Below are 20,889 nucleotides of genomic sequence, written 5' to 3' on the forward strand. Positions count from 1 at the left end.
AGACACGACCACAAGATCATAACATATTTTGGTCAAGAAACTGAAAATTTCAAATGCAATGAGATGAGAGGATGACAAGGTGGCATTGAAACTCTTCATAGGAAATTTAAAAGCAAGGCTTTGGTCACATACGCCATAAAATGTACAGAGACTATCAGGAAAACATCACTGAGATAAAATATTCTGGCGGTTTGTTAAGGTGGCGAGCTACTGCGGGTTCCAAAATGGTAAAAACATGGTTTATTTTGCTGCATCAACAATGATAGACCGGGCATGTGTGAACGTAGAAATGATAGCTCCAAGCTGCAGTTTGTCGTTGCACCCAAAACTCAATCTGTACCTATAAACAGTAAAGCGACCGAAATTACGAAAACAATGTGGATAATACAAGCTTAAATACTCTACTCCAGGCAATCAGAATTTTCAGTTTAAAATGCAAAAGATACTAACTCGATGTCAGCCAAATCGTTTATCAGTTGAACGCTGACATGTGAAGGCATCTTGATTTTTAAAACAAACCTGATGGAGAAACAAAAGTCAGTTTACAGACGTACGGATAAAACAGCAGTAGAAGCAGCAACCAAGTATGTCACTCACATGGTAACCTCTCTGACGATATCAACAATGGCAAGTCCTTTTCTCGTTTTAATTTCTGAAATGTCTGCAGGGTGAAGTAATAATCAGGAGTCAGGACCATGGAAATATCAGTTATGGTTCAATACTTTTATAGCTCTCAGAAATGATATAGTACTTTTGTAGCACTCATCAAATGGTTTATTCAGAAGCCAGTGAGATATCTGCTCAATGTCCTTGGGCAATGGGTTTCCGGTGCAGAGGTAAACCTCTTCCTCTGTAATTTTCTTTGACTCTTTCTCTGTAATTTCCTTTGACGCCATATGCGTTGACTGCCCAACCAATAAATCCGTTAGAAATTTTTACAGATCCATTCATAGTGATTGACATGATTTAGATTTACAATTGAAGATTAAGAGACAGAACCAAAACGAAATATTACAGAACCTGCAAAATGTTCAATGCTTTTCTCATGTCTCCATTGCTCAGCCGTACAAGAGCTGCCAAACCACAATCACTAACACCAAGCCTAGTCCAATTTTAAAAAGGAAGCACAAAACAAAGGGTTAAAAAAACATATAATGAAGAGGGAGGATGAAGAAAACACAATAAGAAAGTTTACAAGACCGAAATAGCTATAATTCTCACCCTTCAGCTTCTATTACATGTTTCAGACGTTGACTCACATGAAGAGGATCAAGAGGAGCAAATCTAAATCGAGTACATCTCGACTGCAAAGCTGGGATGATCTTATTGACATGGTTTCCAATGAGGGCAAACCTAGTACTCTTTGTGTATTTCTCAATAACTTGCAAAATTTAAGAAAATAAGCATGCCAAAGATGTTAGTACCATGCTTAAGCAAAATAACCGAGAGAGCTAGGAACACAAGGTTTTACCTCTACGCAAGGCAAACTGAGCATCTTTTGTCATGGCATCTGCTTCATCTAGCAGAACCAACTTCACCGAAGATTTTCCTCTACAATCATGAATTTTAAATTTTTATATCCACACCAAACTTGTTAAACACAAAGATATGCTATATATATAGCATGGTGCTACAGTTACACATAGCTCATGCCATCACAATGCATTCGATATTATTGAGTAATAAAAGCCAGTTTTGAGGTATCTAAACTCTTATTATAATGATAAACAAATTAACCACGAAAATCATAAGGAAAGAAGGAATCATGATAGGATACTCACAAAGAGAAGCTCTGCGTGCTAGCGAAATCCTGAATCTGCTGCCTTACAACATCAATTCCTCTATCATCTGATGCGTTCAGTTCAAGAATCATATTACGGTACTTGGGTCCATATAGTTTCCGGGCGACGGCTAGAATGGTGGATGTTTTGCCTGTACCGGGAGGACCATACAAGAGAAGATGGGGCAATTTGTTCTCATTGGTCAGCCTATCAACTGTTTTAAAAACAACAACAAAACCTTCAGTGAGCATATAGGTAAGAAGCTATAACATGCATTAGCCTCTCAATCCAACCAAGAGAAGAAACTGGCATAGACAAATATGAACCTCGTTACAAGATAGTTTAATAGACTTTGTAGAAACAACATCACTTTCAATTCACTAAGCATAATCAGAGGCACACAATTTTTCTTTCAAATACTTTCTTAATTAGAAAAATACCCAAAAATATAGAAAACTGTAAATACTAAATCCCTAAACCCTAGGGTATGGAAATAGAGGGAGAGAGTGTATGGAAATAAAGTTCAATTACTCGTATCAATAATGTCACGATGTGCAGCGACGTCATCGAGCGACTGAGGTCGGTACTTCTCAACCCAAGGCGTCGCCTTACTCTGCGGCGGAGCACCGAATCCGGCGACATCTTTGCCCTTGTTAATCGGCTTGCGAGGCTGAATTTCGTCTACGTCAATGTCCATCGCCGACGTTATCTCAGTCATCTTCGCCGCCGTATAAGAAATTGCTTCAGAATCTATCTCGCTCAGCCCTAATTTCACTCTCTCCCGCTGATGGCGCCAAAACCCTCTAGGCTATAGCTTTTAAGGTTTCCTTCCGCCATTTTCTCTACCTTCGTTATGGAATTCCCACTTTACCCCCAAGAAATGAAGATTGTGCTGGGGCTATTTTCGTCAAAAGCTTCCGGTTACATATATAATTTCTACAGAACAAAACACTCGCACAAGTGAAAATTTCTGAATCTGCTTGCATTTTTGCTCTTCAAGAACAAAAAAAGTTTTTTTTTTGGATTGATTACATCTGATGACATAGACAAGGGGTATATATATATATATTCACAAAATATTTCCTTGTTTCTATGATAACAACAAAACCAAAAACCTCACTTAAAAGAACTCTTCTCTGTGTCAAAGCTCTCCATCTGAGACCAAGTTCTTGTTCTTAGAAGACTCACTTCCTGAGAAAAGCTCTTTTATCAAACCAAATCCTCTTGGATAAGCTTCCTCTGACAGATCTCCTTCATAGTAGTCATTCACACTGTTAACAGAATAGTTCAGAGGCCAAAAACACAAAACAAGAAGAAAACGATACAAATGATATATATCAAAAAGAGGTGAATAAAGGTTCAGACTTTGGAATTTTGTCACAGTCTGAAGAAATCCATCCAATCCTCTGCTTCTCATTGTCATAGATCACCATTATCCCTTGGAAAGATATGTCTATCACACACATAGACACGAGATATTGTTGTCTAGTTATGAACAAAAGAAACCCCAGAAACAACAATTATCGCAAACTTAGTACATCTATTTACTTACCTCCAACGATATTGTAGCTGTCGAGCCCGACTTCAGTTCCGTTCAGAATACCCAAACATACATTTCCTTTTTCCTAAGAAAACAAATCAGAAGAAACAGACTTCTCAGCCATGGATTTTTATGGAGATACTACAAGTCATATCTAGTCAGTATATACGTGACTTACAGTGATAATGAGATACGACTCAGGTGGAACCTGAAATAGCTGACCATTCTTTTGATACCCAAATCGTAAAGTAATAGTCTTGAAGTATTTCTTGACCTCATCAAGTGACTTCAAAGGTTTTTTGCCTTTCCAGCAGACCGGTAAGCTTTTATCATCTTTTGTGTCCGTCAAAGGCTTCCCATTCAAGTCTTTTCTTATCTGTAAATGCACACCAAATTAATCATAAAAGAGTGGTAAAACACAAACGGTGAAGCTAATCTTTTTTTTCCAGAGAAGAATTTGTCCCATACAAGATCGAGAATCGCTTGGTATGCTTCGGCGTTGAAGTAAGTGTACGAGCTTCCACTATCGAAAACTACGTTAATGCCTTTGACACCTGTGGTCTTGTCGTTAAAGAGAAGCTCTGCTGGTCCAGTCATGTAGTTTTTACTAAAGAAAAAAGTCGCACCATGAGTTTCAATTTCTGGCAACTATAAAAGTGTGAGTAAACAAGTGGCAGCTATAAAGAATATAATGCTCAAAGATTGCTCACCTAGCTGAATTAGTAGCCAATGAAGTCCATGTAACTCCAGAAGAAGGAACAAGCTCATCTCCAATAGAGAGAAAGCCTTTACCAGTATGACTTAAGCAATGCACAATCACATTCTTCGTTATCCCCAAGGACTTAAGCTGAGTTGAGATGCCTACTTTCCCTCTTCCCAGGCCAAGGATTCCCGCTGTTGGAGGAGGAGGGTGTGGACCAGGATTCTGCTGATCATACCCACATCTAAAAGAGAAATTGATTCCAAAATCAGGAACTTGTACAACCGCGAATTTAGTGTTTTTCTTTTCTAATGTGTTTAAAAAAGGTAGAAGAAAACTAACCCAAATGTCAAATGAGGATTCATAATGGAGCCATTTGCGAGTTTTAGAGGAAACTCATCAGTTACAAGTGCACCAATAGATGATGCATGGTCGGAGTATCCGATTTCATAGTCACATTGATCCTCAGGGTCATCACAAGGTCTATTCTGGGTAAGGTCGAGGCCAGAACACAAGAGGTGTGAACAAGGCAAAGTGTTGTGATTGGGCTTGTACTGCTTAGCACGAGGCTGAGAAGAAAGAGATAAATAAATTCTAAGATAGAAAAGACCCTTAGCTTATTATGTCACACACTAAAGCATATCAACGCTTACCTTTGTGCAACCGTTGCACGGTGCATCACACTGAACCCAAGTCAGGTCACTGCCAGTGTCAATGTCCAAGTCAAAGAGCTTAGGTGGGTTGCCGATGTTAAGCAACACATAATAGTACCTGCAAAGAAGAAGTAGATGATTACTTCATCAATCAAATTGGGCGTTTTCAATACAAGGGAGTATCAGAATCAACATTGCCCCAAATCTTCAATTCGTGAAAGTAGCAAGCTTTGAAATCTCAAAGATCAATAGAACGAAGAATTCACATCAAAGTTCTCTTGAAATAGATTACAAGTGAAGAGTTCCCACAGAGCCACAAAGTATCCGCACCAATTCAAAATCCAGACATGAGTCAACACAAAGAAAGTAGCAAGAAACAGAGAAATTGAAACAAAAAGATGTGAAATTTGGCACTTACCCAAGAGGATACACATTCCCGGAGACAGGAAACACGACGGAGGAGCCAAGTCGACGATTCTGTAACTTCACTTGTTGAGCCGACGAGTCTTTGGTAGTAGCATCAGAGGGTTGAAAGCGAGCACAGAGGAGGAACACATAGAAGACGAAGACTAAGAAGAAGAAGTGAAGGTTTCTTGCCTCCTGTTTCGGATTCATCTCCTTTTTTTTTGGCCCCAAGAAAGCGAAACCAAATCCCCAAAAAGGTTTCTTTTTTGACACAGGGCAACAAAAAGGAGGGCTCCTTTCTTTGTAGAAATTGCTGCTTCCTAATAACAAAAAGGTTTATTTGTTTATATATATCTCTGACTCTCTCTCTCACACAACAATTTCTTGCAACTTACAACAGAGGTTTCTTTGAGTTCCCGTAAGCTAAATTGAGAAACTTGGCATTTGGCTAATCGAAGCTCAACGCCCAACTCTCACTACACTTGGCGTATAAAGCACGCGCCAACCAGGATTGATTAAAAGGCCTAACGAACTTCAAATGTATAAGGCCCAATATACTCGGCCCATAACTATTCAGATGTCAGGCGCGTGAGGTTCAGCTGATAAGAAATCATTATCCAGTTATGAGTGGGTGACTCCAAATAGATCCAACTGGCAACGCATTATTGACACGTGTCTTTTTTAATTCTCTCTTCCGGCGCTTTCTCTCCGCCGTGACAATGGCTGTTTCTCTCTCCGCCGCCTCTCACTTACTCTGTTCCTCCACCAGAGTATCTCTTTTCCCCGCCGTCACCTCCTCCTCGTCCCCTGTCGTTGCTCTTTCTTCCTCTGCATCGCCACATTCTCTGTCTTCTCTTCGAAGCGTCGCGTCTTCTTCTCTGTTTCCTTGCACCACCTCCTTCGTTCTTCAGGTATTCTTCCTTCAGTTGCGAGATTCATACTTTTGTAAATTTCTCTCTGAACATAACATTTTCTGTTGATTTTAGAGAAAACATCCGATCAATGGGACGAGCACGAGGATGGTTTCACCAAAATGTGCGGCTTCTGATGCAGCTCAATTGAGAAGCGCTAAAGAAGATATCAAAGTTCTTCTCCGGACTAAGTTTTGTCATCCCATTTTGGTAAAGTATCTTTCTCTTCTTTTGCAGCTGGATCACGATTCTACGGCATTGGTACTACAGATATTGGAGGAAGAGAATTGAATTTTGTGAGTCATGTTGCTTTGTGTTTGACAAGGGTAACATGTTTCAATGCAGGTTAGATTGGGATGGCACGATGCTGGTACATATAACAAGAACATTGAGGAGTGGCCACAGAGAGGTGGAGCTAATGGAAGTCTTAGGTTTGAGGCTGAGCTTAAGCATGCTGCAAATGCCGGTACTGTTTCCAACACAATTCACCTGCGTTGTGGGCTTGAGACTTTGTTTTTGGTCTTTATATTCTACTTTTGACTTTTCCAGGTCTGCTTAATGCTTTAAAGCTTATTCAGCCTATCAAAGACAAGTATCCTAACATCTCTTATGCGGACTTATTCCAGTTAGCTAGTGCCACTGCAGTAGAGGTTCTGAAATCCTGATGAAATTATGTTGGGCTTGGCTTAGCAGGAAACTACGTAGGTCTAAAAACTTTACTGCTTTTAACTTCAGGAGGCTGGTGGTCCTGAAATCCCGATGAAATATGGGAGAGTTGATGTCGTAGCACCTGAACAGTGTCCAGAAGAAGGAAGACTCCCTGGTTAACTAATCCTTTCCATTGTCTGTTTCATGGCTTCAATGAGTTTGTTTCAGATTCTATTATGGACTAATTAAGTTAACGAGGTCATATGTGCTGTGTTTTAGATGCTGGACCTCCCTCACCAGCTGATCATTTGAGAGATGTATTTTACAGAATGGGACTAGATGACAAGGTGGTTTTGATTCTGTTCCATGTCAAACATGAATATTCTCAATTTCTGACAGTCGAGGTTGTTTTGTCAAGCAGGAAATAGTTGCCTTGTCTGGTGCACATACCTTAGGAAGAGCCAGACCAGACCGTAGCGGTTGGGGAAAACCTGAGACAAAGTACACGGTATAATAAACGACAAAATGAACTCCCTTATGTTGTTGTTGCAATGATAGTGTAGAGATGTTATGGAAACGTTCAACATGGCAGAAAACTGGACCAGGAGAAGCAGGAGGACAGTCATGGACAGTGAAATGGCTTAAGTTCGACAATTCTTACTTCAAGGTCTAACTCTCTATCTTTCTTAGTAACTTGGTTTGAGACTGAAGAAGAGTTTTCTGAATCATTGACTTCTATGACTTTGCAGGATATCAAAGAAAAGAGGGATGAAGATCTTCTGGTGTTACCCACTGATGCTGTACTATTCGAAGATCCTTCATTCAAGGTATAAAGTATAAACAACAGTGATTGCTAGAAAGATGCCTCAGAAGTAGTAGTTCAGTGTTAATTAAGAGGAAATGTTTTCAAAAAAATCTGTTTTACAGAACTATGCGGAGAAGTATGCTGAAGATCCGGCTGCATTTTTCAAGGATTACGCTGAAGCTCATGCCAAGCTCAGCAATCTCGGCGCAAAATTTGATCCTCCCGAGGTACAAGGAAAGAGAGAAAATCTAATCTCTTCGCACTTGTGTTAACCTTTATGAACCATTCGTTAAAATCCAGTTCAGTGACTTAAACCATATAGTCTAAAACAGCTAATGTGTTACTACAATACTAAACAGGGCATTATCATTGACAACGCTCCAGAGAAGTTTGTAGCTGCGAAGTATTCCACGGGAAAGGTTTGTCCTTTCTAAACAAAAATGTGTTTGTGTAGCTTATTCTAATATACATGTTGAGGAAACGAGTCTTGTTTTTAATTTTCCAGTAATATTTTGCAGAAGGAGCTTTCGGATTCGATGAAAAAGAAGATAAGAGCAGAGTATGAAGCAATTGGAGGAAGCCCAGATAAGCCATTACCCACAAATTACTTCCTTAACATCATAATTGCCATTGGCGTTTTGGTCCTCTTGTCCACTCTCTTTGGTGGTAATAACAATTCCGATTTCTCTGGTTTCTAATTGACAAATTAGAAAAATTGTATATTTCGATTTCTCTTACGTATATACATAATCACGTGGTGATCAAATATCTTTGCAAACAAACACATCATTGTTATAGTTTGCTTGAATAAAATCACCTTTAATAACATTGTTTATTTGGTGGTTTTAGATTTTGGGATTAGTGTGAGTTTTTCAAAATAAAGTGTGTGAATCACTACTACGCCTTTGCACGAATAGATTCGAACATTAAAATAAGGTTTGGTTGGTGTTAGTTAATCTTTTTTGAGATTCATTAAAGATTCTTCTCTTTTTGGATACTAAAAAAAGATAAGTCTTCTCTCTTGAATTAGGTTAACCATCGTACTTGTTTCTATATCTATACAAACAAAGGTGATTATTTTTTTCATGAACCGATTTAGAGAACTTTTTCAACACCACGTGTGACATAGTAGACGTGCATAGTTATGCTTGATCGATCCTTTTTTTTTTCAAGAATTTTAATGAAGACTAATACTCCCTCTGTTTCACAAAAAGTGTCATTTTAACACATTTCACACAAATTAAGAAATCATTGAATTATACATATATGCCCCTATTTAATAAGTGATTAATGATTTAAATTCAATGAAAATTAGCTTTAAGTTAAGGGTAAATTAGGAAATTTTGTGTAAAAGTCACATTGAAAATGTAGAATGACACTCTTTGTGAAACAAAAATAAAACTCTAGAATGACACTCTTTATGAACAGAGGGAGTATTTAGTTGTTGGGAAAAATGAATGTTTACTTTACAACAACCAACTTTGAAATATTAAATTCTGAATCTAGAAAGATGTATGAATTTTGGTTGGTATGGAAAATGATGTTTTCTTCTTCTAGTGACGCAAGAATGCTTACGATGAGCCGATGGGATTGGTCAGACTCAATCAATCCCATTGTTCCAATCGATATTTGAAACTTTTTCTTCTTTTTCTTTTGTATACAATGATTGAGTTCTTATTTCCTCTGCTTTTTTTTATGACGAAATTAATTTCATCATAGTATATGGCAATCATGTAACTAGAATATTGATATTGAGGATATAAACCATGCTATGGATTTGGGCGTTTGAAGTGCATGTGAGCTCGATTTTGGCAGCACATGTCCTACTTTTTCATCCAATAGTCTTAATGTCTCTCATCATGATATAGATGCATTATTTTGTTACAAATGCATGTGGGATATTTCATTATGAGCTCGATTATGGGATTTGATTTGAACATGAAAAGATATGTCATTATTTGAAGTTAGTTTCATTACTTTTTACAAAAATGGTTATTTTGGATGTTTTTCAATAGGAGAAAGAAAGTAAGAAGAGAGGGACAATCAACGACATTAGGATATGGGGGCAATGTGCAATTTATTAAGAGAACTTTTTTACGGTTGTTGTGTGCACAAAAATAGAAATAATGGCAAAATTGGTAGGGACCAAAACTAAACAAATCTTAATATTGGGGGAAAATGGTAAAAACAAACTAAATTCCCGCGTCATTGTGAAAAAGACAAATACACGTCTTCTTCTTCGTTCTCAAGTCTCTCCCGGTGAATTGTGAAGACTGAAGAATGTCAGATATTAAAAAAAAAGTGTGTCTTTTTCATATAGTATAGTTTTTTCTTTCCTCGTCGCGGCCACTTTCTTCTTCCCCAATTCAATTCGCAATAAATATTTTGCCCAGATCCCCTAGCTTTCTTCGCACATCTTTATCCATTAAATTTAGTAAAAAAGTTGAAAATTTAATTGCAAGACGACGACTTTGAAATTTCCTATCTTTTTCTGTTTTCTTTCACTTGTCTCTCTTCCCTCTGATTCGTGTTTTCACGTTTTCATATAAATCAGCAATCAGCAATCACTCTCATATAAAACTCGTTTTTACATTCTTACAAAAATTATTCTTCAAAAATCACAATTTTGCTCTGTTCCTTCCCAAAAAAGTAGACTTTGCTCTGTTTCTTCAAAAAAAAAAAAAGGTAAACTTTGCTCTGTTCCTTCCATGTCCGATGATGATCGGAGTGGAAGAAGAATGAGATTTGAAACAAACGTCTAGAGTTCCGACGAAGACGTTATGGGTTGCGGAGGATCAAAAGTAGATAATCAACCAATTGTGATTCTCTGTAGAGAACGGAGGGAACTGATTAAAGCGGCGTCGTATAATCGCTCTGCTCTCGCCGTCGCTCACCTAACTTATTTCCAGTCTCTCTCCGACGTCGGCGAAGCTATTCAACGTTTCGTTGACGAAGAAGTCGCAGCTGGTTTTTCGTCGTCTTCTTCGCCGGATTCTCCAGTTCTTACACTTCCGTCCGACGAAGGAAAGCCGAAGAAACACAAGAGGATCTCTCCATCTTCAACCACCTCGATTTCTCATTCCGTCATCGAAGAAGAAGATACTGATGATTCTCATTTGCATCTAAGTTCCGGATCTGAATCCGAACCCGAATCAGAAGCTGGATCTAAGAATCATATCCAAATTACTACTAGCAGTCCAGAACCAGAACGGTCAACGGAAACATTTCCTTCCGGTTATCCAACAAACTATGCTCCACCGGTTTACCCACCCGGTTATCCACTCACTTACCCGCCCGGTTATTCACAGGGTTATCCGTCGGGTTATCCACCGGGTTACCCGAATTTCAGTGGTGAGAATCCATACGCAAATCGAGGCATGTATTTCATGAGGAAATCTGCGCCACAATCACGACCGTTCATCTTCCAACCGGAGAATCATCGAGTGGAGAACGCGCAATGGTCGTCGGATTCTGGATTTGGAAACACAGGAGTGCAACGGAGATCGCCGTCTCCGTTACCTCCTCCGTCACCGCCTACGGTTTCAACTTGGGATTTCTTGAATGTTTTTGATACCTATGATTATAGCAACGCCCGTTCTCGTGCTTCGGGATATTATCCGATGGGAATGGCGTCAATCTCAAGCAGTCCTGATTCCAAGGAAGTTAGAGAAAGAGAAGGAATTCCTGAGCTGGAAGAAGTAACAGAGCAAGAGCAAGTGTATAGACGTCCCAAGAGAACAGGATTGGAGAAGGTTAAAGAGCACAGAGACGAGCACAAGCACAACGTTTTTCCTGAGAGGAACATTAACAAAAGGGAAGAAACTTTAAGGGAAGTGCCAATGCCAGAACAAGTCACTGAGAGCTCCTTGGATTTAGAGACAATTTCGTCGTTTTCAGGAAGTGATGTGGAATCGGAGTTTCACTATGTTAATGGTGGTGAAGGAAAGAGCAGCATCAGTTCAATCAGTCACGGGACGGGGACAAAGAGCTCGAGAGAAGTAGAAGAACAGTATGGGAGGAAGAAAGGAGTGAGCTTTGAGTTGGAGGAAACAACGAGCACTTCGTCTTTTGATGTTGAATCTTCCAAGATAAGTAGCTTATCCAGTTTGTCGATCCATGCCACTAGGGATCTCAGAGAAGTTGTCAAGGAGATCAAGAGTGAGTTCGAGGTTGCTTCTTCTTGTGGGAAGGAGGTTGCTTTGTTACTTGAGGTCGGCAAGTTGCCTTACCAGCATAAAAACAATGGGGTTAAAGGTACAGTCTCTTAACTCATGTTTTGCTGGTCTACTATTCTGATTTTCTTAGATGATGGCTCGTTCCTTTTTGAAATCATCGGAAATAATATTTAGGAAATCATGATTCAGAATAAGCCATGATCATACATTTTGGAATCTAGTTTGCAGATTGCAGTTAGAATTTTTTAACCATGCCTTCAAATTTTGCAATGTCATGGTTTCAAAGCAATGCTGATAAACTTTAGTATAATGGTTATTTGATGAATTGTTAGACGTGCCGAGCTGGGAACTATATAAACTTTGATGTAATGGGAAATTATCTTGACTGAATAGGACTTTCTCCTGTCTTATGAACCTAAATGTTGGAAAACTCTAAATTCCAATATAATGGGAAGGTATCTTGATCTCTTCTTGGTAAATTATTGTGGTTTAGACTGATTTGCTTGGTGCTGGACTATGAACCGTGTATTATGTGCACACTGCTTTTTGGATGAAGGGTTGTTATTTTGCTGTTTTGTTTGGTGAAGTTTTAAATGAAACGTTTTGCTTTTCAGTTATCTTATCCAGGATCATGTATCTGGTAGCACCATCCACACGGTCATCGCACTCTCAGCCCAGACTATCAATACGTTTAACATCTAGGACACGGAAAATGGCGAAAGCATACAATGGACAAGATGTTAATGGAGGCTTCAATGGAAACCTCTCATCAACCTTGGAGAAACTGTATGCGTGGGAAAAGAAACTGTACAAAGAAGTCAAGGTAATAATATTTGTTTTTATATTTGATGCAGCTTTGTGTTTCTGAATCTCGAATGGGACTTTATATCACATCTAGATTCTTGCGTGCTGTTAAATTGTGATTTGCGTTTGATGGCAGGACGAAGAAAAGCTTCGTGCCATCTATGAGGAGAAGTGCAGGAGACTAAAAAAAATGGATAGTCATGGAGCAGAATCTATCAAGATCGATGCTACTCGGGCAGCCATTAGGAAGCTTCTGACCAAAATCGATGTCTGTATAAGATCTGTTGATTCTATTTCCAGCAGAATCCATAAACTTAGAGATGAAGAATTGCAGCCACAACTGACACAGTTAATTCACGGGTAAATCATCTTTCTATATTTTGACATTTATTTACAGATTAAGCTGTAAGAAAAAAAAAACTGATAGTTTGTGTTTTGAAGGTTGATAAGAATGTGGAGGTCAATGCTGAGGTGCCACCAGAAACAGTTTCAGGCGATCATGGAGAGCAAGGTTCGATCTCTAAAGGCGAACACAACCTTACAAAAAGACTCTGGCTCGACAGCAATTCTTGATCTAGAGATAGAGCTTAGAGAATGGTGCAGCAGCTTCAACGACTGGGTCAACAGCCAGAAATCATATGTCCAGTTTCTAAGTGGATGGCTCTCGAAATGCCTTCACTATGAACCCGAGGCAACCGATGACGGAATAGCTCCTTTCTCTCCTAGCCAGATCGGTGCACCGCCCATATTTATCATATGCAAAGATTGGCAAGAAGCAATGTGTAGAATATCTGGAGAGAATGTGACCAATGCAATGCAAGGTTTTGCTTCAAGCCTACACGAGCTATGGGAGAAACAAGAAGAAGAGCAAAGAGTAAGAGCGCAATTTGAGCAGCGAGATGCAGAGTCAGAGAGAAGTGTGGTTTCGAAAGGTCGGTCAGAGAGCGGGATATCGGCTTTGGATGATTTGAAAGTGGATTTAGATTCAATGAGGAAGAAGCTAGTAGAGGAAAGAGGAAAGCGTAAAGAAACCATTAAGCTTGTGAACAACACGTCCTCGAGTAGCTTGAAAGCTGGTTTAGTTCCCATTTTCGGGGCACTGAGAAAATTCACATCAGAAGTTGTGAAAGCTCATGAAATTGTTAGGCTTCAACATCCTCAGACCTCTTCGGCTTGAGTAGAGATTGTGGAGTTACCACTTACCACATTTTTGCACCGTTTTGAAGTTTCGTTACATATAGGTTTTATATAGAAGAAAATTGTTGTATAGATAAGTTCATATTCATTTATTGGTTGATTAGTTTGCTTTGTAGGCCGTTTTTAAATGGTGAAGAAGAAAATATCTAGTTTTTAAAAAATCAAACATCACAATTATGTTGAATTAGAAAGAATGTAAAATGATCGTTCCTGGTTGAGATTACAAGAATGCATACATTAGGATATTGAAATTTACAAGAGTATTGAGGATCTTCAAAAAGAAAATAGGATAAAGATATGTAGAATAATAGATTATTAGACTATGGTTAGGCATGATCTATGTCTATGAGACTATATATGATAGAGTTATCTTTAATGGCTAGAAATCAAACTAAGATCGATTATGAATTGGTCAACTATTGGTTCAGTTTTGAAAGAAGGAAAGAAAAACTACATACATGATCTACTGTGATATTCTGTATAACTTTACTTAAAAACATATATGATATTTAGAATTGAAAATCACAAATTGACAACCAAGGTAATGGTTTCAAACTATGCACAAGGTTGCAGGCAATGGTTTCAAACTCTTGACAAGTTGAAATGCATAAACTACAAAACTGTCAAGATTTGGATTCGTATTTAATAGTTTTGTGCATTTTGTTCACTATCACACAACTTAATAAATCATCAGTTTAGGTACAACTACAAAGTGGGATACATTTTTAGTCTTAAACCAGACAATAGTCTAGAACTTAAAAATCTTTTCTACAAGAGTACATATATGGGCTATGTTGCCATATGGCTTCACAATGGCAAAAGAGGAGAGACTATGTATGGTTAGGCATGATCTATGGTATAGTGTTATCAAAGTCAAACCACCATGGCTCCATTACATTTTTCTTGGTTAGTAATTTTTTTAAAGATACACATTAAATTTTTATGTTGACTCAGCAGGGTATAATGAGAAAATCTGATGATATTAAAAATATATTAAAAAAGAGAAAATTTAATAAATGAATTTCTCCTAATTATGATCTTTCACTGCTGATTATGGAAGTAAATATTGAAATATCAATAACCGTTGTGGGTCAAGAGTCAATGAAAAATATTACTTGCCCAAAAGTTTAATGAAAAAACCAATGACGAGGTGTTATCCAATGAAAACTCGCCACGTATATGTATGACCAGTAATCATCCAGCGATTTCGTAATTTCCATAAATTGCCAGTGTAAGAAATAATGCGCTGATAAATATCATCTCGATCAGTGCATTCCTCTGATAAGAAGAAGAAGAACACAAGAATATTCGTTCGTTGGTACAGAGAAAGAAAAGAGAGAGAGCGATAATAATGGCGATTAAGGGTTTCGCGTGTTTTCCGATCCTTTTGTTGTTATCTCTGTTCGCTTCCTCCATAAGAAGCGAGCAGACGAAGGAATTTGTCTTGACTCTCGATCACTCTAACTTCACCGAAACCATCACCAAACACGATTTCATCGTCGTCGAGTTCTACGCCCCTTGGTATTTCTCTAATTACTCTTGTCTTCTTCAATTTCTTATTCGTGAGAGATCGGCTATGTGCTTAATTATCTCCGTTTCATTAGGTAACCTGATTTTTGTTTTGTTATGCTTCAGGTGTGGTCACTGCCAGAAGCTTGCTCCTGAGGTGAGAATTTGGCTTTGAAATCACTTACATTAGGATTTGTGTTTGAAATCTGATTGGATTTAGCTAAGATTGGTTATATTTGTTTGTTTACAGTACGAGAAGGCTGCATCAGAGTTGAGCAGTCATAACCCACCTCTCGCTCTCGCCAAGATTGACGCTAGTCAAGAAGCAAACAAAGGACTTGCAAACGAGTACAAGATTCAGGGTTTCCCCACTCTTAAGATTTTGAGAAATGGAGGGAAATCAGTTCAAGATTACAACGGACCTCGTGAAGCTGAGGGTATTGTCACTTATTTGAAGAAGCAAAGTGGTCCTGCTTCTGTTGAAATTAAGTCAGCTGATTCTGCCGCTGAGATTGTGGGTGAAAAGAATGTTGTTGCTGTAAGTGCCTCTTATGCATCTTTTTTTTTTTCTTCTTGGTTTCCTTTCCATTATTGCAGCCACTAATGTCTATCTCTGTTGTCTTTTAGGTTGGAGTGTTCCCTAAATTATCTGGCGAGGAGTTTGATTCTTTCATGGCCCTTGCTGAGAAATTGCGTGCTGACTATGATTTCGCACACACTTTGGATGCCAAGGTTCTTCCTCGTGGAGAGTCTGTGGAAGGACCTGTACTGAGGCTATTCAAGCCTTTTGATGAGTTGTTTGTTGATTCCAAGGTACAGGGGAACCTTTTCACTTTGTACATTACATCAATGAGTAGTCAAGTTTTACGCAATAATGTTGCAACTTATTTATTTTATTTTCGAACCATGGATCCAGGACTTCAATGGGGAAGCTCTAGAGAAATTTGTCAAAGAATCAAGTATTCCACTTGTCACCGTCTTTGACAGTGATCCAAACAACCACCCATATGTTGTCAAATTCTTTGACAGCCCTGCCACTAAGGTAATTCTCAGTTAAGTTATTTTGGATCTCATTGTAGTGCTGCAACACATGAATGGACGTTTCAGTTGTGCCTTGCATTTTTACTGGACAAGTATCTTATAGATTTTTGAAGATGTAGTTTAGTAACTAGTATGTGCTTGAAGGTTGAAAGCTTTTCTTTGCAGGCGGTAGTGTTAACTATAGCAAAAGCTTTGATACCATAACATATTAATTGAATTTGGGTTATAGCAAAAGCTGTGATAACATAATTCTCTTGATAATTGTAAAAGCATTTGTTCTGTTCTGGGTTTTTTCTTTTTCCAGTCTTCAATGAGTTTCTGGTTTTGATGGGTAGTGATATTTTGAATTCAGGCAATGATGTTCGTTAACTTCACCAGTGCAACAGCTGAATCTCTAAAATCAAAGTACCGTGAAGTAGCTACATCCAACAAAGGTCAAGGTCTTGCCTTCCTTGTCGGTGATGCTGAGAGCAGCCAAGGCGCTTTCCAGGTTACTATTTAAGTTTGTCTCTTATAATTATTTTTCTCCTGCCAATATTAACACATCTCTAAGAAACTTTGTTCTTTTCATGTATTGGTTTAACAGTACTTTGGACTCGAAGAGAGCCAAATTCCCCTCATCATCATCCAGACCCCAGATAACAAGAAGTATTTGAAAGCCAACGTTGAGGTTGACCAGATTGAATCATGGGTCAAGGACTTCCAGGTTTCATTCTCTTTTGCACACATTCACAAAAGCTTTATGTAAACCAAGTATGTCTAAATATAAATATAACCTAACCAAAGAACATGTTTTCTGCAGGACGGAAAAGTTGCCGCCCACAAAAAATCTCAACCTATTCCAGCTGAGAACAACGAACCTGTGAAGGTTGTTGTTGCCGAGAGCCTTGATGACATAGTTTTCAAGTCTGGAAAGAATGGTGAGTACATTTGAAAACTCTAATAATTGTTTAAATTTTTTTATGCAAAACCAAGAATGATAAACATCAATTTTATCTATCAGTCTTGATTGAGTTCTATGCACCATGGTGTGGACATTGTCAAAAACTTGCTCCAATCTTGGACGAAGTGGCTTTGTCATTCCAGAACGACCCAAGTGTGATCATTGCAAAATTGGTAAGCCTCTCTTTTATTGTTTATATGTAAAACAATCACTTGATATACTCCTCCTGGATTGACTTAACCGTGTCCGTGTCTGTGCAGGACGCAACCGCAAATGATATCCCAAGTGATACCTTCGATGTGAAAGGATTCCCGACCATTTACTTCAGGTCAGCGAGCGGAAACGTTGTAGTGTACGAAGGAGACAGGACAAAGGAAGACTTCATAAACTTCGTTGAGAAGAACAGTGAGAAGAAGCCAATTTCTCATGGAGAAGAGTCTACCAAGACTGAAGAAACGGCCGCAAAAGACGAGCTGTAGAAGTCTCATGAGTTTATTTTCAAAATTTTGAGTAGGAGCATTTCTCTTCTTCTCCATCAGAATCTTCTTTTTTCTTTTACAGTTTTACAGTTTCTTCGAACCCAAAGTCTCCCATTAATAAAAGTTATACCTAATAGTCATTTAATCTGTTTGATGTTTTGACCATTGGGTTGGTTCGTTTTTGGTGGACTGTTTGGTAAATCGTCCCATTGATTATATTCGTTCATCGATAGAGCCAAAGTCTCAAATCTCAACCCCTGAGATAGAATCAACAATGCGGTCAAACAAATCGCAAATAGATAAATATGAAAACTTACAGTTTATAAAATGTGGGCATATTAATCGTAAATAGATTAATCTGATATAAGCAGTGACTAGTGAGCTTCGTGGCTCAAAAGTTTACGTTTATTACTATCACCAAAAATAAAATTCAATATTTGTTTATCATATCAATCATAGATAAATATGAAAACTTACAGTTTATAAAATGTGGGCATATTAATCGTAAATAGATTAATCTGATATAAGCAGTGACTAGTGAGCTTCGTGGCTCAAAAGTTTACGTTTATTACTATCACCAAAAATAAAATTCAATATTTGTTTATCATATCAATCATAGATAAATATGAAAACTTACAGTTTATAAAATGTGGGCATATTAATCGTAAATAGATTAATCTGATATAAGCAGTGACTAGTGAGCTTTGTGGCTCAAAAGTTTACGTTTATTACTATCACCAAAAATAAAATTCAATATTTGTTTATCATATCAATCCTTATTTAGTTATTTTGTCTAAACTTAAATTGATGACTTAAAGTGAAAACATCTTCTCTGATCAAATGGATTAATTGACGAAAAAAAAAAAAAAAAAGATCAAATGGATTAATCTTATGACTTATGAGGGCCTCTAATCATGACAAATAATATTTTCTTTTGTTAGAGTACTAATAATGAAAATTACATATATTGCTTTAAGAGATAATTAGCTCAGAGGTAAGGATCTGAGCTTAAATTAGTTTTTGATAAAATCTTGTCGGGACCTAAAACAATTGCAACATTAGTCCATTATCTTTCCGTTTTTAGCCCCACTCGCTAAGAGAAATGCAACAGTTTTTTTTGTTTCTTTCGAGACGAATATGCGTGTATATGTATATTTGTCAAGCATCTGTTGTTCTATTATAGATATACATAAATCTACTTAGATCCACATCTCTACTTTATAGATCTGTATTTTGATGTGCATCTTTTTTTGTAGATATCTATTTATTTTCTTTTATTCCCACTTGATGTTGATACATAACTTACTGTTTATCTTTTTTACTGTTTAGAAATATGGCTGATCTGGAGATGCTTTCCCGATTGTTTGCCGATAGAGAGGACCTCCTGGCGATAGGGTGAATATGTACTTCAAGCTCAATACGATCAAGTTTGTGTTGAAAGCTCGTACACCTAAAGAGAATGAAACCATTAGGCCTTACTTTGAAAAACTTCTTGATGTCTACTCCAAACTTGTCTTCTCTAGCAAATTGGCTCACTTTCTGTTAATCCGACAGCTTAATGTTGTCAAGTGACAAAATTCAAAAGTTTTTCCATGTACTTGTTTTCATTCCATTGCTTTCACGATTAAATAGTATCTAGTTTTTTTTTGTGTTTTTCTCGCTTTCCTCACTAAATTCCGTCTCCATATCCACAAATCTATTTAGATCCGCAATTTTTTAATTATCCCTGAGTTTAGATATTCAACTTCCCCTGTAGATCTATATTTATTCATGTATATTTTGTCAAACATCTATTGTTTGTTTTAGATATCCACAAATCTATTTAGATCTGTATCTATTCATGTATATTTACCAAGCATATGTTGTTCTATTGTAGATATCCACATATCTACTTAGACACTCTGCAGGTTTGCATTAAATGGAAGTCGCCTCCTTCCTTCTGTCACCGCGTAACCGTCACGTCCGAAACAGAGACGTCGCTTCATCCTTTTTTTGCCAAAAAAGTCAAAGTTGCTATCCCACTCGCATGGATAAGTAAGCGCCTGGGTTTTTCGTTATTTCGGAGAAATCGAAGGGCAGAAGTGAAGCTCTTTTTCCATTACTTGAAGTCAAAGCAGTCAATTACCTCTGCACTAATTTGCTTATCTGTTTTTACCTCTGCGCTAACTCTCCCTTGCTTTAATATGTTACTTTTGATATTAATATTTTTTTTTTGTTAAAGTACTTTTGATATTAATATTGTGTTTGATCTATCATTTCTAGTACGTTTGTGCTATGCCTTCTTATCAAGGGACTGGTGTGTCCGTATTTCTCACGTGTATAGGGAGGCCAATCGTCTAGCCGACGGATTGGCAAAATATTCGTTTTCGTTACCTTTGGGTTTTCACATGTTTCAAGTACAACCAGAGTTGATGAACTCGATTCTTTCTGAAGACGCTCGAGGATCTGCAACTCCTAGATTTGTTAGAGTGTAATTTACTTTTCAGTTTTAAATAAATGGTGGGAGACTTGTCTCCCCCTTTCCTACCAAAAAAAAAATATTGTGTTTGATTGTTGCTCCCTCACCAAAAGATATTCAATTAACCTTCGAGATTTCGTATGACGCTGCTTAGATACAGATACCATCATACATTAATTAAATTTTTATAGGTAAGCTGCAACTTTAATCTGAATCATATGGCATGACAAATGATGATCGCGATATACAAATGATATATAATAAATACATTTTAAAAAAAAAAAAAGACAAATATGTGCTACATTTTTTTACACTAATCCAACATAGTAGAGGAACAATAAACCAAGCTCTGGTGGCTCCTTAAAGTGATAGCCTGATTCACGTGGTTTCGTGGACCCAGCGGGTCCTGTTAATATACTACATGCTTTTATTTATTTTTAGTTTGATTTCACATTTTCAATCATGTTATAGAAATATTATACACAGAAGAGAAATTGATAGATGATTGATTGTCGGTTAAAACATGTAATAATAAGCTTCGACCAAAAAAAAACATGTATATGTTGAAAGGGAGAGTGAATTTGATAGAATTTAATGGTTTTCATTTATTACATGCAAATTTGTTTCAAACAATCATGGATGACTTTATAGTTTACACGAATCCCCAAAGAAAATAACACGGGAAAATTAGAAATACCGGATGTCTCAATGGATAAATGTCCATATATACTTCTATATAAAAAGTTTGGTGAAATAGGTTTTTTAAAAATCAAAACCCAAATTACCCTCTTATTTCGAAAATATCATCAGAAATTCTAAAAAATTATTCCTATTTATTAC

At 37.5% G+C, this 20,889-nt stretch overlaps 5 protein-coding genes across 7 annotated transcripts; 3 read left to right on the plus strand and 2 right to left on the minus strand.

Annotated features, from left to right (window-relative positions):
- Window positions 1-59: 59 nt before the first annotated feature.
- On the minus strand, window positions 60-2,747 carry LOC9323750 (replication factor C subunit 5). Its single transcript, XM_021035501.1, has 9 exons — window positions 2,313-2,747; window positions 1,782-1,995; window positions 1,472-1,551; window positions 1,222-1,381; window positions 1,021-1,102; window positions 752-905; window positions 598-661; window positions 451-519; window positions 60-340 (listed from the first exon to the last, which is right to left on the minus strand). Exons 1-9 carry the CDS (start codon window positions 2,497-2,499, stop codon window positions 241-243), a joined length of 1,110 nt encoding a protein of 369 aa, XP_020891160.1. The 5' UTR covers window positions 2,500-2,747; the 3' UTR covers window positions 60-240.
- Window positions 2,748-2,775: 28 nt separating this feature from the next.
- On the minus strand, window positions 2,776-5,466 carry LOC9325207 (aspartic proteinase Asp1). Of its 2 annotated transcripts, none has more exons than XM_021035500.1 (9): window positions 5,093-5,466; window positions 4,675-4,792; window positions 4,364-4,590; window positions 4,032-4,265; window positions 3,790-3,928; window positions 3,500-3,697; window positions 3,334-3,406; window positions 3,147-3,234; window positions 2,776-3,032 (listed from the first exon to the last, which is right to left on the minus strand). In XM_021035500.1, exons 1-9 carry the CDS (start codon window positions 5,287-5,289, stop codon window positions 2,966-2,968), a joined length of 1,341 nt encoding a protein of 446 aa, XP_020891159.1. In that variant the 5' UTR covers window positions 5,290-5,466; the 3' UTR covers window positions 2,776-2,965. The 2 variants fall into 2 exon arrangements, with proteins under 2 accessions (XP_020891159.1, XP_020891158.1); XM_021035499.1 differs by having other exon boundaries at window positions 2,776-3,052.
- Window positions 5,467-5,679: 213 nt separating this feature from the next.
- Window positions 5,680-8,280, plus strand: LOC9325208 (L-ascorbate peroxidase T, chloroplastic). The gene is made up of 12 exons (XM_002887640.2): window positions 5,680-5,990; window positions 6,066-6,200; window positions 6,336-6,456; window positions 6,540-6,640; window positions 6,726-6,813; window positions 6,918-6,985; window positions 7,060-7,146; window positions 7,231-7,305; window positions 7,388-7,465; window positions 7,566-7,670; window positions 7,803-7,862; window positions 7,962-8,280. Exons 1-12 carry the CDS (start codon window positions 5,799-5,801, stop codon window positions 8,139-8,141), a joined length of 1,290 nt encoding a protein of 429 aa, XP_002887686.1. The 5' UTR covers window positions 5,680-5,798; the 3' UTR covers window positions 8,142-8,280.
- A 1,426-nt stretch (window positions 8,281-9,706) lies between these two features.
- LOC9323751 lies at window positions 9,707-13,785 on the plus strand. 2 transcript variants are annotated; one of them, XM_021035572.1, is made up of 4 exons: window positions 9,707-11,697; window positions 12,233-12,441; window positions 12,559-12,770; window positions 12,864-13,785. In XM_021035572.1, exons 1-4 carry the CDS (start codon window positions 10,224-10,226, stop codon window positions 13,597-13,599), a joined length of 2,631 nt encoding a protein of 876 aa, XP_020891231.1. In that variant the 5' UTR covers window positions 9,707-10,223; the 3' UTR covers window positions 13,600-13,785. The 2 variants fall into 2 exon arrangements, with proteins under 2 accessions (XP_020891231.1, XP_020891230.1); XM_021035571.1 differs by having other exon boundaries at window positions 9,710-11,697; window positions 12,559-12,782.
- A 1,070-nt stretch (window positions 13,786-14,855) lies between these two features.
- LOC9323752 (protein disulfide isomerase-like 1-2) lies at window positions 14,856-17,753 on the plus strand. The gene is made up of 10 exons (XM_021035656.1): window positions 14,856-15,140; window positions 15,255-15,285; window positions 15,379-15,666; window positions 15,756-15,941; window positions 16,045-16,170; window positions 16,522-16,659; window positions 16,756-16,875; window positions 16,972-17,089; window positions 17,173-17,285; window positions 17,373-17,753. The coding sequence occupies exons 1-10, from the start codon at window positions 14,971-14,973 to the stop codon at window positions 17,589-17,591; spliced, it is 1,509 nt and encodes a 502-aa protein (XP_020891315.1). The 5' UTR covers window positions 14,856-14,970; the 3' UTR covers window positions 17,592-17,753.
- The last annotated feature ends 3,136 nt before the right edge of the window (window positions 17,754-20,889 follow it).

This window comes from Arabidopsis lyrata (genome assembly GCF_000004255.2).
Source record: "Arabidopsis lyrata subsp. lyrata unplaced genomic scaffold ARALYscaffold_2, whole genome shotgun sequence".
NCBI lineage: Eukaryota > Viridiplantae > Streptophyta > Magnoliopsida > Brassicales > Brassicaceae > Arabidopsis > Arabidopsis lyrata.